The sequence below is a fragment of the Anabas testudineus genome, chromosome 4, assembly GCF_900324465.2.
Source record: "Anabas testudineus chromosome 4, fAnaTes1.2, whole genome shotgun sequence".
NCBI classification, from domain to species: domain Eukaryota; kingdom Metazoa; phylum Chordata; class Actinopteri; order Anabantiformes; family Anabantidae; genus Anabas; species Anabas testudineus.
The window spans coordinates 17,675,642-17,690,773 of NC_046613.1; the positions used below are offsets into that span (position 1 = coordinate 17,675,642).

At 39.6% G+C, this 15,132-nt stretch overlaps 1 protein-coding gene across 4 annotated transcripts in view; it reads right to left on the reverse strand.

Moving 5' to 3' along the window:
• Positions 1–15,132, reverse strand: part of pde4cb (phosphodiesterase 4C, cAMP-specific b) — an 82,619-nt gene that overhangs the window by 63,665 nt on the left and 3,822 nt on the right. For 2 of the 4 annotated variants that reach the window (XM_026345095.1, XM_026345092.1), the window contains exons 2-3: positions 10,892–10,951; positions 5,769–5,968 (exon numbers count right to left, since the gene is read on the reverse strand). In XM_026345095.1, coding sequence (XP_026200880.1) covers positions 5,769–5,968; positions 10,892–10,915 — 224 coding nt within the window. In that variant the 5' untranslated portion in view covers positions 10,916–10,951. Of the gene's footprint in view, positions 1–2,248; positions 2,461–5,768; positions 5,969–10,891; positions 10,952–15,132 lie in introns of those variants that run through there. The other 2 variants (XM_026345097.1, XM_026345093.1) reach the window with 1 other exon arrangement.

Genomic DNA, 15,132 nt, shown 5'->3' on the forward strand with positions numbered 1-15,132 from the left:
ATGAAACCAAAAGGCTAAAAATAAAGCCTGAATCACCTGAGTTGTTTACACCAGTCAGATTAACTGCAGCTGGTCAACTTACACATAGACTGTGTATATTTACTATAGCTTACATTTACATTTAATCACTTGGCAGATATTTTTATCAAAAACGACTTACAAAGTTCAGGGCAACTTAGGCGGCAAAACGTAAGGAGGTCTTGCCTAAGGACCCGTACTGGAGGCCAGGATTCGAACCCCAGTGTCACAGGCCAAATACAGCTTGAGACATGTTGTTGCCACAGTTAACACAAGTTTTTGGTGATTATCTACTCGGTGCTCTATCAGGGGACGAAAACAGCACTTCGGTTTGTGTGTGAAACGCTTTGAGGTGAGACAAGCCACAGCGTCGCTAGTTGACAGCGAGAGGTGTCACAGGAGCCGAGCTGAACTGACATCGGTTTTCATGCCTATTCAACTCTGCTGAAGAGGGTTTACTGTCTTTTCTCTGCAATTATTTGTTTGTTTTGTTTGTTGAAAATGCAATGAGAGGCAACAGAAGAAAGACTTAAACAGGGTTTAAACATTATGTAATATAAAGGTAGCTTTCATTATGCAATAATACGTGATTTTTTTTTTTGCATTCTCCTTTTTGTGTCCCTTTTAAACACAACCAGCGACCATCAATCGCTCACTGGCAGCGTTCGGGTATGAACAAATGAGGAATGACAATTTGAAGAAATCAGAACCCCTCCTCAACCCGACTGATGAGGTTTACAGAGCAGTTCAGTGTTAGCTAAAGCATCACTCTCATCTCCTCCACCATCCCTCAGAGTGCAAAGTGTACAGCATAAGGCTCAGCCTGAAGAAAAGGTAGGCAGCCCTAGCAGGAGACACCCACTCAATCGCGATCGAGTGTTATTTCATGGGCTTTTAAATACAAAACACCTGCTGGTACCATGATTAAAATTGCAGCCTTCTTTGTTTTTTACGCACTGAGAGTCTGATTAATTTCAGCTATTAGGAGAATGAATTACTGTGCAATACCATGTCTCCTGAACCTGAAATAATAGGAAACAGCATTAAATAATTCTATGTTATCAAAGAATGCACAGTCAAAAGACATCAACAGTGGCAGAGTTAGCACTTCCCTCCACCCACTGAGTTGAACAGAGCTGTGTAACAGGTCGGAAATAGTGTGAAGATGAAACATTTACCTAATCTCTCATTAAGTCTTCTGCCACACACACAATAATAACCTGCATCCCCGAGGACGCAGGTTACTGTGTGTAATTTAAGCACAATTTCCTCAACAGCCATAAACCATGATGTGAATGCTTTTCAATATGTGCCGAGGGCTAATTGGAGCGTGGACAAACTGACTAAGATGACAAGCTCCAATAAGTCCCCGGAAATCAAAGGCTGCTCAGACACCAGTAACAGTTTTTGCAGGTTGACCAACAGAAATGTGCAGACAATCGCTAATCAAAGCCTGTAAAGGTAAATGTGTCTTAACTAAAAAGGAACAGTGAATCTACAATTTGCTAGAGGAGGCAATACGGCTCCTGAAAACAGACGAGGAGTATCTACAGTATATTCAATGTGTTTATTTAACCTATTTGGTTCCATTCACACTCAGCTTATAGTCATGACTTGGTTATTCCTGGACGGCTTTAAGATCTTCTAGTGTGTGTTAATACATTTTATTTTCAAACTCAGCTGACATTTAATAATCTAAATTCTATGGCGTTTAGAGGAGCCTTGCATGAGGTGTTTTTGTAGCTTTATCTAAAAATCAAAAACACTGCTTTACCACCCCTGACATTCATCATCTATTTATGTCACAGTGGTCTGAGGTTTTTGAGGCAAGCAGCACGGAGGAAGTTGAACTTTTTTGATGCATCATCATAGGCAGCACAGATGTTGTAAATGTGGAAATAACATCCACAGTTCATTATTGCTCACTTCTCTTCCGTGTTTTGGGAGTTAGTGGCACCTGAACGGAGCATATGGGGAAGGACTGCACCGACTCATGGTGAAATAACCCTGCGGACTTTAATTAAACAGGCTTTGGGTACTGTATATATCGTCTCTCCTCCTAGCTATATCATCAAATGAATTAATTAACCCCCTTTTCATAATAATCACATAGAAAAATGTTAAGTTTCTTTCTCCATGTACCTGAAGCTTTACAAACGTCTCTCAGGGTGAAAATGAAGCCGATTAAAGCCGTGTTGGGTTTAGACACTTCGGAGGGTAAAGAAGTTACCGTTTCAGCGAGGAGGGCCAGGACATGCGGGGTTTCTTCAGCCCGGGGCGCAGCTTCTCCAGGGTCCGGTTGCGGCACAGGTAGCGCTCGGTGTCCGAGTTGAAGCGCTGTTTGATCCGTATGTGGGTCCGGGGCTGCCGCCACAGATGTTTGGGCGGCTTGGCGAGCCCTGCTCCTTCTCTGCTCAGTGTTGCACACTCCATTTTCTGCTTTAGTTGTTTTCTTGATTATTATTATTATTATTATTATTATTATTATTATTATTATTATTATTATTATTTGTTAAACCGAGTTCTGAAGTGAAGCGGTGGAGAGCAGGCTGTAAAGTGTGAGGAGGGATCTTTAACGCGCAGAGAGCGACATGGTGCTGCTGCTGTCCACGAACCGGAGTGCTGAAACCAGTCTCTGCCTCTCAGTCGATACCACCTCTCTCTCTCTCTCTCTCTCTCTCTCTCTCTCTCTCCTCCTTCTCTCGTCACTTCCCTCCCTCTCTTCACCCTTTCTGCTCTGTTTGCATTACTTTATCTCTCCTTTATTACTCTACCTCCTCTTCATCTCGCTCTCTCCACCTTCACCTTTCTCTGTGCTGCTTTTCCTCGTTTCTCCACCTGTTTCTAAATCTGCACAGATTATCTGCAGACTCTGTTGTTTTTCTTCTATCATGACACAGTAAAGAAACATTAGCTGAATAATCAATTCGTAAACTGTCACTTACATGTAAAACATAATAGTTGGTTCTTGTTTATTATACAAATTGTTTCCTCTGAACCAGACAAAATAAGGAAGTTGGGGTAGTTTTGTTGATTCCTGTTCCTTTTTTATTCAGTGTATATTGTTACAACTGATTCAATATTACAGTGGTTCACTGAGTCGACATAACATTTTCCCAGCAGCACTGTGAAGTGTCAAAGTGCTCTTTGAGAAACTTCAGCTGTGGTGAAATGTTTTGAAAATACCCAGCACTATGTATGGCATATAAAGATAAACTTTCACCTCAGGAACATCGTCCTAACAGTAGCATGGTGGAGGGAGCATCATGATTTGGGGCTGCTTTGCCAGAAATTCATTCTCAAGTTTATCAAGATCTTATCTTACAGAATAACGTCAGAGTGGCTGCAAGCTGAAGCTCAGCAGAAGCTGGGAGATGCAGCAGGACAACAGGTAACCCAGTCGAACCCCGGACCTAAACCCAATAGAGATGCAGCAGAATGACATGAAGATAGCTGTTCACACCTGATGCCCTAAGAATATGGCCGAGCAGAAGCAGTTTAGTGCGAAGGAATGGTCCAAAGTTCTATATGACTGCTAGAGAACTAAGACTAATACAGAGATGAAAAACAATCACAAAGAGTCGAAATAAGGAAAAACGTAATAATAATTAGAAGACCACAAAAAATTAGTAAGAACAGATGTCAAATAAAAGTGGTAAAAGATAAATGCTGTTTAAGAATACAAAATCCAGTATTATAATAAGACCTCAGTGATCCACTGTGTGAAATTCAAAAGCAATTATTACATTCAAAACATAATGTATGATCATTAAAACCAGGTAAATAAAATAACTTTCATGAAGTATTTCATGAAGTATTTCTACACTGTGCCTTTGCTACTTTTACTTTAGCAAATGATCTGCGAACGTTTTCCGCCTCTGCAAAATGACCACGAGACACAAACCAAATAAAAACAGAGCCTCTTTCAATCAATGTCCTTGCTGTTTTAGTAGGATAATCTGCCCATGGCTGCATGCCAAATATTCACATATATTTTCCAAAGAAAATTACTGCCTTCACACGAAAGCAACAAATTAGTGGATGTCTCCAACCTGACTTGTGTTTATCAGCCTGCAGGAAATATCTGGGTGATATCGTTAGCTAACAAGCTGTTTATCCGAAAAGGGTTTTCATTCAAAAAAAAAAAAAAAAGTTATTATGTTATAGTGTGCACCCCTCCATCATTAATGTCTGGATAGCAGACACATATACAATGCTTCTAAATTTTAAGGATAAAAATTGTCCAGTTTTGTATAGAAATAAAGAAGAAGCTGCTGTAATGTAGACACTACTTAGGGAGAGAAACACAGACATAAACACACCTATGACCTTTGCATGACAGGCCTCTACCTGTTGCTGCAATTGTCAGGCATTTTTAAAGGGAATAAGACTTTCATTATCACCTTAAACGACAACCACATTTCACCTTTCTCCAGTGTGTGTGTGTGTATCTAGGTGCAGAAATGTTGCCTTCACTGTCATTCAGAAAGCTTAAGGTGTTCAGACAGAGATTCTATAGTTTCGCCTCCACAGAACCAAATATACAAGAAAGAGACTCAGAGCTAATGAGCTGAGGTGACTTCAGCTGCTGAACTTAGAGAGAGAGAAAGAAAGAGGCAAAGAAACAAAGGTGCAGAAAGAAAGAACACTGATCAATGTGTCAGTGTTGAGCTGAAGACATCATTTACCTTGGTGACACAAGCCAACAGCAGCTCACAATCAAAGTCATCCACACCACAACAACAACTCCCAAGATGAATTAGAGCAAGGAAACAACTGCCCTTTTCTGGAACTAATATGCCATGTGAATCTTAATAGGCAGGATTTAAACCAGAATGATTCTGTAAAGATAAACCTTTACAATAATTGGCAGCACTGTCATACTGTATGATGTGGGAGTGGTAAATCTCTGGATCCGATACAGCATAAATACCTCTGTCTACGCAATTCAGAAAACAGAGATGTAATGTAGAAAGCAGGTTTTCAGTTCTTTAGACATGTCTCTTTGACAATCAGATCACAAGTGCACGGTGCACCGACGCTCAAAACAAAATAACAATGAAAGAAGTGCCATAGTATGTATGTGTGCATAAATATGGGCACATCATTTTAGCTACCTCTGGTGCTTCTCTGTCAATAGACTGATGTAATAATTGTGTGTAGCCTTTGACCTTGAAATGATGCAGCACTAATGAAATCTGCTGGTGGTCTCCTGGACACCTTGGAGACGCACATATGCTGCGTGGACAGGTGTTAACAGTGATGTGTCTCGGCTGTTCGCTTGTGAGCTGATCACCCAAGATGTACTTTAATAACCAATATCATAGCAATAATAGAGAGGCCAAGCCATCTGCCTCTCACTTTCCAACCCAACACACGTTCATGTACACATTAATAATACTCCATCAAAACACAGCATTAAGAGTCCTGATTATATACAGCCCCCAGCAAGCTACAGACAGAATCATCAAGTAATTTATTATTCATACTCAGCCCTGAGGTGAACAGGGAACAGGCAGTAACACCTCCACTCTGTAACCTGTGATAACTTATGATCCGTGAAGCTATTAAAGTCTCAGCAAACAAAAATAATAAAAAAATATGGGTCCTTTGGGTCCACTTTCCCACAGACAGCAGGCAGTCACAACAGCAAAGACAGCACACAGTATTCATTCCAATGCATGATGCACAGAAAATCTCACATAACGGCATTTAACACTGAAGCTCTCTGAACTTTGTATGTCACTGACCGGTGCTCGTCGTGGCTGGCCAGTGCTTGGCTGTACAGCTCTTCCAGTCGGTGCAGAGGCAGGCCAGGTAACGCAGACATCCTTCGGCCGTCATATTGATTCTCCTGGCAGGAGTGTCTCCTCCACAGGGGAGGCAGCACCACGGGGCCAGAGAACCGCCGCCGCACCACATGGTGGACCGGAAGAGAGTCCCTACGGCCCTGCGGCCCGAGAAGGAGGGGGGAAGAACATGACAATCAAAACCTGTTATCAATGCATAAATTGGCTAGATGTTGTTTTCATGTGCAGCTTCAGAAATATTCTAATCCTCAGTTTTTATTAAGATCTATTAAGATATGCTTGTTGAAATTAATGGTCACTTTGTTTACCGCATATCACATTAGAAACAACACAAACTAAAATAAATTTAGCTGCACTGGGACTCAACAGCCTTTTTCCTCCTCTGCTTCTTGACCATCCTTTAGTACAGTTTTACAAAATACTGTATAGCATCATATTGTAGATGTCTTTCATTTCACAGGGGTGCAGAGTGTACCCGCTAAGGACACTGTGCTCTCTATCATTGGAATTAAGTCAACGTAACACAAATTACTCAAAGCTCTTTCAAGATGAGACTTCAATGTCCCACAAAAATCGTGAGCTATGATCTAATCAGTTACAATTACCATGTAATATGTTTGCAACACATGAGCACAGCTTATTGTGCATAAATATAATTCAATAATCCTGCTGTAACAAACTAAATGGTGCAATTAGTTTGCTGTCTCAATTCTAAAACGCTGAACAAATAAATAAAGTTGATCAATAGCTAATCACAACATGTATTAGTTCAGGGACAAGTGGCATCTGCTCAATTGGTCCTGAGGGTACTGCAGTCGAAGCACAAACACTTTTCACACATGACTCTAAGTAAGTGGTTTGTTTGTCTTTTTCCCAGACCATTAAATTGCTGTGTTGTTCTTGCGCATCTATGTAATATCCGCTGATGCAGTGTAATAGATAACAGCAGTGAAAGACGACAAGACGACAGGCAGCGAGACAGCCGCTTTGTCTGGTTGACAAACAACAATAAGGCAAGCGGAGTGTGCGAGTCTGCCTGCGTGCGCGTGTGAGTAAACGGTACATAACCATGACTTCTCACCACCGTTTTTGCCGACATCCCGGCGGCTCAGAGCTTGATGTAATTTGTGCATCAGCAGAGTTCACAGACTCCTTACCTGATGCTGAGAACTGATGGATATTGATTTGCTATCCTAGAGGTCTAAAAGCAAATCTCATTTCCCTGACTGGTGCCATCAAGCATCAAAAACCAAACCTAACTGACAGGCCTGTCCTAACGTCTGACCACTGGGATTTCACATACATTTAATCTAATTTTGAATAGTGTCAGTGTCTGCAGAGTCCCTAGGTTGATTTGGGCTGATTAGCTGTCTATAGCAGGTTAGTACACATCTATATGCTGGAATCCCTTTTATATGCACATTACTAACCCCAAATGAATGGACATCAATAAAGAGTTTGTCTTTAAAGCACTAAGGCATTTTATCAAAACACACAAATTCATATAAGGTAACTGTCTGCACTAGATATTAGGTTTTGTACACACTGTACTCACACTCACACAGGATTTACTTCCTATACAGAATATCGCTGCATTCACCGGCGCTCAAGAAACCCGGTTATTCAGACAAAACAGGTCGTGCAAACCATCGAGTACATGCAGGCGGTCAGTAATCACGTTTCTCCCCTACCCCAACCTGATTTTAAAAGCATTAGTTTGTGTGTGTGCGTGTGTATATGTGTTGTGTACACAGTGCTTTTCCTCACAACAGGAATGTGGCTGGGTTTAGTAGATACTGGAAATGTACTTATTTATATTTCTAGGGGCAACATTTTTGTGTTCTTAAATACAAAAACAAAACTTTCTGTTCATCCATCCAATCAGATATCACAACTCTGTTTTCCTGGTCCAAACACTTTGGCTTTTTACACATGCTCACATCCACGCTAATTAGAAACAACTACACAGGAGAAGAGGTCTCGCTGGTGAAATCAAGTGAATCAACTCCAATGCCCTATTTAGAGAAACCCGTTTTCTTTTCGGAGACATTTTGAAAGACGAGCTCTCTAGAGAAAACCACCTGTAACCCTGTTACTTAACTGCACATAAATACACTGCTGGTGTTGAGCTAACACACGTGAACATGCTCATCCAGATGTGGCAACTAATTTACCGTCATCGTGCAGAGGTTGTGGTTTTCATGGCAGCTCAGTGCAGTCCATTTAACCTGGTTACTGTGGCGCAGAAAGACCTTTAACTTTGTTTTATCGTCACTGACTGAAGGTTTGTGTCAAAACAAAACACTGGAGTCAGTAATATTATTACTATCGAACCACAGCTAGTTTTCTCTGTATTATAAGCAAATTACTGTTTCTCACGCACACACACACACACACACACTGATCTGATATTTTCACTGCAAAGTGACATTTTAGAGGTGTGATATTTTCACCTCATAGCAGCACATTATAACTTCATTAACAGCAGCACACTTCTGGTTTTCCTCAACATGATTTTCTTTTTGTTAAGCTGAACAACACTTTTTCCCTCCCCACCCAATCAACAGCAAAGAGAGGAAGCAGCTGGCTGTGTTATCACCTGGCAGGTCTCCCACCAAGCCAAACACAGAAAGTGAGAATGAGATGGAGGCTGTAAGGCTGGTGTGTGATTAGATGGGATGGTGGTTTCTCAGCAGGCCTGTCCTACTAAAAACCAGTGAGCTGGCGGTCACATGTGTCTCCATTAATCAAGAGGACTGTGCTGTATGAATGCTCATGACTCACGCTTTCTCCTAAAGTGCCTGTCATATTTTCAGCACAGTGTGACAGGACACAGTTGGAACCAGACCTCAGACCTCAACTGTGTCAGTGCTCAAGTAGAGTGACTGAGTAATGGCTCATCACAGCTCGGAGAAGATGAACGTGTAACATAACACCGATACAATAGTACAGTTATTACTTACACTAGGCTGTAGCAGCGCAGCATTTGTTTGTGGTGTGATTTTTTTTCATCACTAAGGGTGTAAAAATAGCCTTTATGCCTCTTCTATGACTGATTTCTTCTTGTTTGATTATTGAGGTCTGTGTAAAAGAACAACCTATATAAAGTATAAGCCATTTGCTTTTAATACTGAACGACTGGTGGGTCCAAGTGGTCCATCATTTGGAACTAGAGTAAAATAGCTTAGTTATTAAGTAATGTTAAAGTACAGAGAGGATTAATCCTGCTTTACTTTCCCTAACACCACATGGAGATCAGGACTTTGGTTTATGATTAAACACCTGAAATAATGCACACTTTTAATGACATTTATTCATTTAACGACATTATCGTCAGTGCAAATTTAGCATATTAACACACTCAGTCACGTAAGAACTGTCAGCATGTAGTATTGTCCTTGTAAGTTTCTTAGTTTCTGACATTAGCATTTAGCTCAAAGCAGTCTCGTTTGTACAGTCTCATAGGGTTTCTGACAGCATTTCAGAAGTTCTGTGACCAATATAGACCATTCAGCTGTGAGTGCTTTTGAAATGTGACTGACCTACGCTCTGTACAGTCCCAGAAGGCCTCACATGCTCACGAAGAAAGCAAAGCCTTTGTTAGTCACAGTCACCCGGCGTGTTAACAACAAGTTGCAACCAGATACAGTTCAGCTCACAATTCACTAAAAGAAAACTGTGTGTTCAATACATGGTGCTCTTGCACAACAATTCTACATGTACGACATCCAACATGGCAAGTCTCTTACTTTTGTTACTATACTTTAGGTACAACTGAACTGGAAATATGTTGTCTGCATGCAAATCCTTTTCTCTGCTGTTACTACCTCTTGATCTCTTTTTGTCTCGCCCTCATTTTTGCTCATCAGTTGTTTGGTTTGTTCTGCAACTGCAGATAATCAAATCGCTAAAAGGATTCTCTAACATTTGTATGTGGCTTTCACACAAGCTGAAGTGAAGATCTGCCTTAACCTGAATCTAATCTTCACCTACAAACCACTGCACAGTATTTCAGCATCCAATATGATTTTAAAACACACACTCCCTACCTCGACCATCGCATCAGTAAATGAAACAACACACCCCCACAAACAAACCTATTGCATTTTTTTCACACAGGGAATAAAAACATGTCATTCAGCCATTTGTGCGCAGGATAAACAACTTAATGGGTGCCACGGGGTGTTTTACCTTTTCATATGAGCTGGTTGTTTGACATTTAGGATTTGTATGTTTTGTACTATTGGAGATGAAACAAAAAAAAGTTGTGGCCATTTGGGGAAACAGAACCTGATGCACGAGTGTGTATACTGTATGTACAGAAAGTGTGTACTGAGCACATCCAAGGTTTAATGCTGGTATCTCCCATATGTCAAACACTGTGTTCTAAAATGATATAATCGTGAAAAAGAGCATTTCATCAGTACACTTTGATCCTTCATGAACTTGTGAGGATCAATCAAAGCTGTCACTATTGGAGGAAAATTAATAATAATTCTTCACAATAGTGAGAGGAGCAGAGCTGGATAAATCTTCCTACTGGGCATATGATACGTGCACACATACATGTGAGTGTATAAAATCTGGCAGCCAAAAAAAGCCAGTTCCTTTGATGCCAAGCTGGAAACATTCGTCTGTGTGAATAATGACGTGACATGGGGTGCAAAGAGTATGATTAGCATTGCTCCATAAATAGAGTCAGTCTCCAAAGAGCTCTTTCATTCTCATTCCCTGCTCTAACATCTCTCTGGAGGTGAGTGGCACGATTAACTCTGCAGGCAGACAAAAGCTGAAAGTCTTCACAAAAGAATTCTCAAAAACACTCACTGAGTTAACTTACATAGCAGGCAGAGGATAATACTCATCCTTCTGTGTAAAAAAACAATTGTCTGTGTTTTTATTAACTGCAAACAAAGCAGTGAAATAAAGATGAAACATTCATTATGAGATAATCACAGTCCAACTTCACCTGCAGAGTTACTACACACACATTCGTTAAGGTGGGTAGAAGGTGAGTTTGTGTGTGTGTGTGTGTGTGTGTTCTGTGAAGAGACGTCACAAACCTTATTTACTTCATACCAAGACATTGATGCTGGTTAGTTGTTGCAGCAGAAGGACAGCAACTGAAAAGAAGGAAAAACAATGAGGGTGTTTTGAAATTAAGAGTTTTCTTTGCAGTAAGATACATTACTACAGGGTGATCTTTAGGGAGTATAGTGGTATTAAATTGGGTTCTGCACAAATGTGAAATAACACAGACTGCTACTATCTCATAAAACACATTGATGAGAATCAAATTAATCATCCATCACATCACGAGCAGAGATCTCTGACATTCAAAACCAATTTTCCTGCATGAATTCCCACCATAACAAAAAGTTATTTTACAATGATGCACACAAAGAAGAAAAAAGAAAATACGTGAGTATAATAGTCTTATAAAAACAAAACTAAACACTGAACCAGGATTTTCATCTATATTCATCTGACTCATCTACACCAACTGGTGTTACCATGTGCTGAGTGATGCATGAATGTATGCGTGTGTATGCCAGAGGCACCAAAACAGCTAAAAAGCTTTTTCAATTCAGAGTTATTTTATTACTTTATTAAGTGATTTGTTTATTTTCAAGTCACGAGCACAGTGCTCAGTGCACACAGACTCATAAAATACAGGAATAATTAAAACTAATACAATAAACAGAAATTATTACAGGGACATAATATGTCTGCAAAGCCTACTAAAATGAACTAGCATGGACATCCTTTAACATTTCATATAAAGGCTCAAAAATGACAAAACAGTAAATTGAGTAAACTTTTATCTTGCTTTTAACTTGAGTGTGATTCATATGTATGTTGTTTGAACTGTGTATTTTCTCAAAATGTTGATGCAACACTGGTATAAAACTATTTTAAGCTAGTTTATGACGCAATGTAAAATTTGGGAATCATTCTTCGTCAACATGCAACATACTTCACATATCATGGATAGTTCTGTTTTGTCTGATTAGGTTATTACAGTTTGCAAGTCTGACCTCACTTATAACCACCAGCAGCTCTAGGGGACAGGCGACGAGGAGCTAAACCAGAAATCTGTGTATGAGGACTTTATCAGTTTCATCTGTTAAAATTGCTATCGTTAGTCAACAGGATCCAATGAAGGTCATTAACTATTAAACTACACACTCAGGCCATACATATCGTCAGTCGTCAGTGACATCTGCCAATAATAATGTGCAATTTTACAAATTACAAACACAATGTAGTACTTTCTGTTTGCCATTTTAGCAAATGAGGCCCATAGTGCTGAGAGTTAAGGGTTTAAATGTAATTAGGCACTAGGCTAGTAAATGTTTCTTGGGTTGCATTGTTTTAGTTAGTTCATACAAAAAAGAGCTCACAGCTGCAAACCTATTTAGATTGTGAAGAAGATGAGGCTAAAAAACAAAAATCTACTATCAAAGAAATAAAAGCATAGACAAAATAGTACATTCTAGAAAGGGACTGTTTAAAGGAAAAGTAAAAAACAACCTGCTCGAAGCACAGCCTAGATTTATTTGCATTTAGTGAAGAAAAACACCAGTGACTGAATGATAAGTCAAGAATGCTCTACAGGATGTAGGTCAAGAGAAAACTTGATATCACTTTGAAACTGATGTAAACCCAGTGAAAGGTGAGGCGTAAGACTTTAATGTAATATCTACTATTTGAGCTTAAAGAACAGATGTATAACACTGTTTCTGATAATTCACACGTGAGACTGATTAATGATCAAATTGGCTTCGTAAATATCCACAGCTGTGTGTAATGATTGTTAGGATGGGTGGCTGCTCTGGTCTGGTTGAAGGACTTTGCTGATGTGACATGCACACAGTGTGACTCCCTTTCCAAGTTGACTGGTAGGTGTTTTTTTGCACACAGCTCATTTGTAGCTGGGATAAAAAGAAAACAGGCTTCTGCACCTGCACACAATTGATGTTATTCCTACTCTTATCAGATTTATAAAACATCATACATGCTGTTCATCACTTTCCTGCTGCTTCATGTCTCCATGGAAAAGCAGCCTGTGCTACTCATCAGACCCAACTGTAAACAGGACCTGCTGTTCACCTGCTGGAGGAAAATCCGAGCCTGCACGTTTGAGATTTTTCATTTTTGAAATGTGGAATTAGCCATTAAACATTAAAAGGATGTAATGTTTAGAGGCACAATGGTATAAATGAAAGTGATGGGCAAAGTACAGTGGTAGCATGTGACAAACAAGCTGATTCCAGGCCAGAAAAGTCTATTAATCATAAAAGTAAACAGGAAACTCTTTTATGAGGTTTACAACACTATCACAGCTTTGTGTTTGCGCACATTGCACACAGCGATAGCTGTTTGAATCAAAGTATGTCTGAGATCTAGTTTATATTTAACCAGGACAAACACAATATACACAAAGAAATAAATTAAATTTTTGTTCGCTAGTTAGAACACATTCATGTGGATTCCTATTAACAGATTTCAGTGTTTCAGATACATTTAGCAGAAATGTAGACTATGACTAAAAGAAAGAAGATACAAAGGAGCAGGATACAGGTGGAAATACAGGTTTTTATTTAATTTTGTTAATCAAAGATAAAACTAGAAAGGCTTTTCACCATTAGGTATTCCCATTTTAAGTCAGATCCTTTCATTTCATTGGCCTGCTTTGAGTATATACTGAGTTTATTCCATCCATGTTTTTATTGTTGAAGTGAAATTGAGCTTATTATGATATACATAAAGCATCTGACCTAAACACTCACTGAAAAGATAAAAAAATAGCAGATCTGTGTAGCGTGATGCGGACATACAGAGTAGAACATTAATACATGAAACAGACATAAATGCAATGTTCCTATAAATTTCTGACATAGTTTTTCACAGTCTGAGACTTTACCGACGTTCTTTTGATGACTTGATCTTGTTGCACCCGCTTCACATCAACAGCAATTCAACCAACTCCCATGAATTCTACACAGAAAGTGTAGCATGGGCAGCGTGTTAGCAGAGTAACGGCAACAGTTTTGGTTTTGCATTTACGTCCAGTACAAAGTGTAGGTCACACACATTTTGGAAATACTCCAGCATCACTGTGGTTACATGTGTAAACACATGAAAATAGACTTGAAGCCTAAAATTACCCTTTGGATTGCATTTGCACACATACTAAGTGTCGCCTGAGCAAACATGTGGGCGGTGTAGACAGCTGGATTGATTAAAATAAGAGTGCACTGGTTGTGTAATACGCCCATATCAAAAATGCGGCTTGACTCACTTTTGGTGTAGGCATGGATTTAAAGTAAAACCTGTGCACCAAAACAAATGGTAGGCCCACTTATGACGAGAAGAGAGAAAACTTCCAGAAAATTGTATTGTATAAAGTTTGAGGGCACAGGGAACGTCTGGTAGAGATGGGGTGTCTGCAAAAGTTACTGCAAAAGACCTTGCATTGCAGTTTCCTGAGGTTCGGCATGAAAGTGAGGATATTTTTTGCATCACATACAGACAAAAGTCAGTGACTGACAGTTTTCTACTTAAAAACACAAAAGGAGAATAGCTGAAACTCTGAGACAACAGAAAAGACAAATCACAGTAACAGAGGCTGTTGCATCCAGATCTATTGTAAGTACATAAACATGGTTGGTGGTAAGTGTAGTATAAATCACACAACAATGAAGACCCGCTTGCCTGATAAACTAAAGAACAGCTAGAACAGTAAGGTTTATTCTCAGTGGAGCAAATTGTCCTGCCACAAAATCTAATAAAAAATGATCAGAAATCCTGCAGGGACTGATTTTTCTCTCCTATCTTCTGTAGATTTGCTGCTTCTACAGAACAATGGCCAGATGTCTTGAAAGTAGAGCTACATTTGGAGGCAAGTTATTCATAACGAAGCACATAATTACATTCTTACATACAAACACAATTTTTTGCCAAGTGACATCTGAACAAATACAACGGTTATGTTTTTAATGTTCATGTCAGTCAGCAATAACCACTGAATTCATGTAAAAATTCATTTAAGCTGCAGACTGTACACCTCCTGCCTGTAACACAATATTAAAGTGATTTGATTGATGTTTCTGGCCAAAATGCTCAAATGATCATGCTGAGATATTTTCAACAGCATGTTTCATTCAGGAAAGTTTCATGCTGATAAAAGTCATAGCAAAACTCCACCTGTGAGTCATGTAACATTGTCTATGAGAAAACTTAATAGGACCTTTACTTGAAACTGGCAGTGCCCAGAAAAGCTTTTCCCAATTTACGGTTG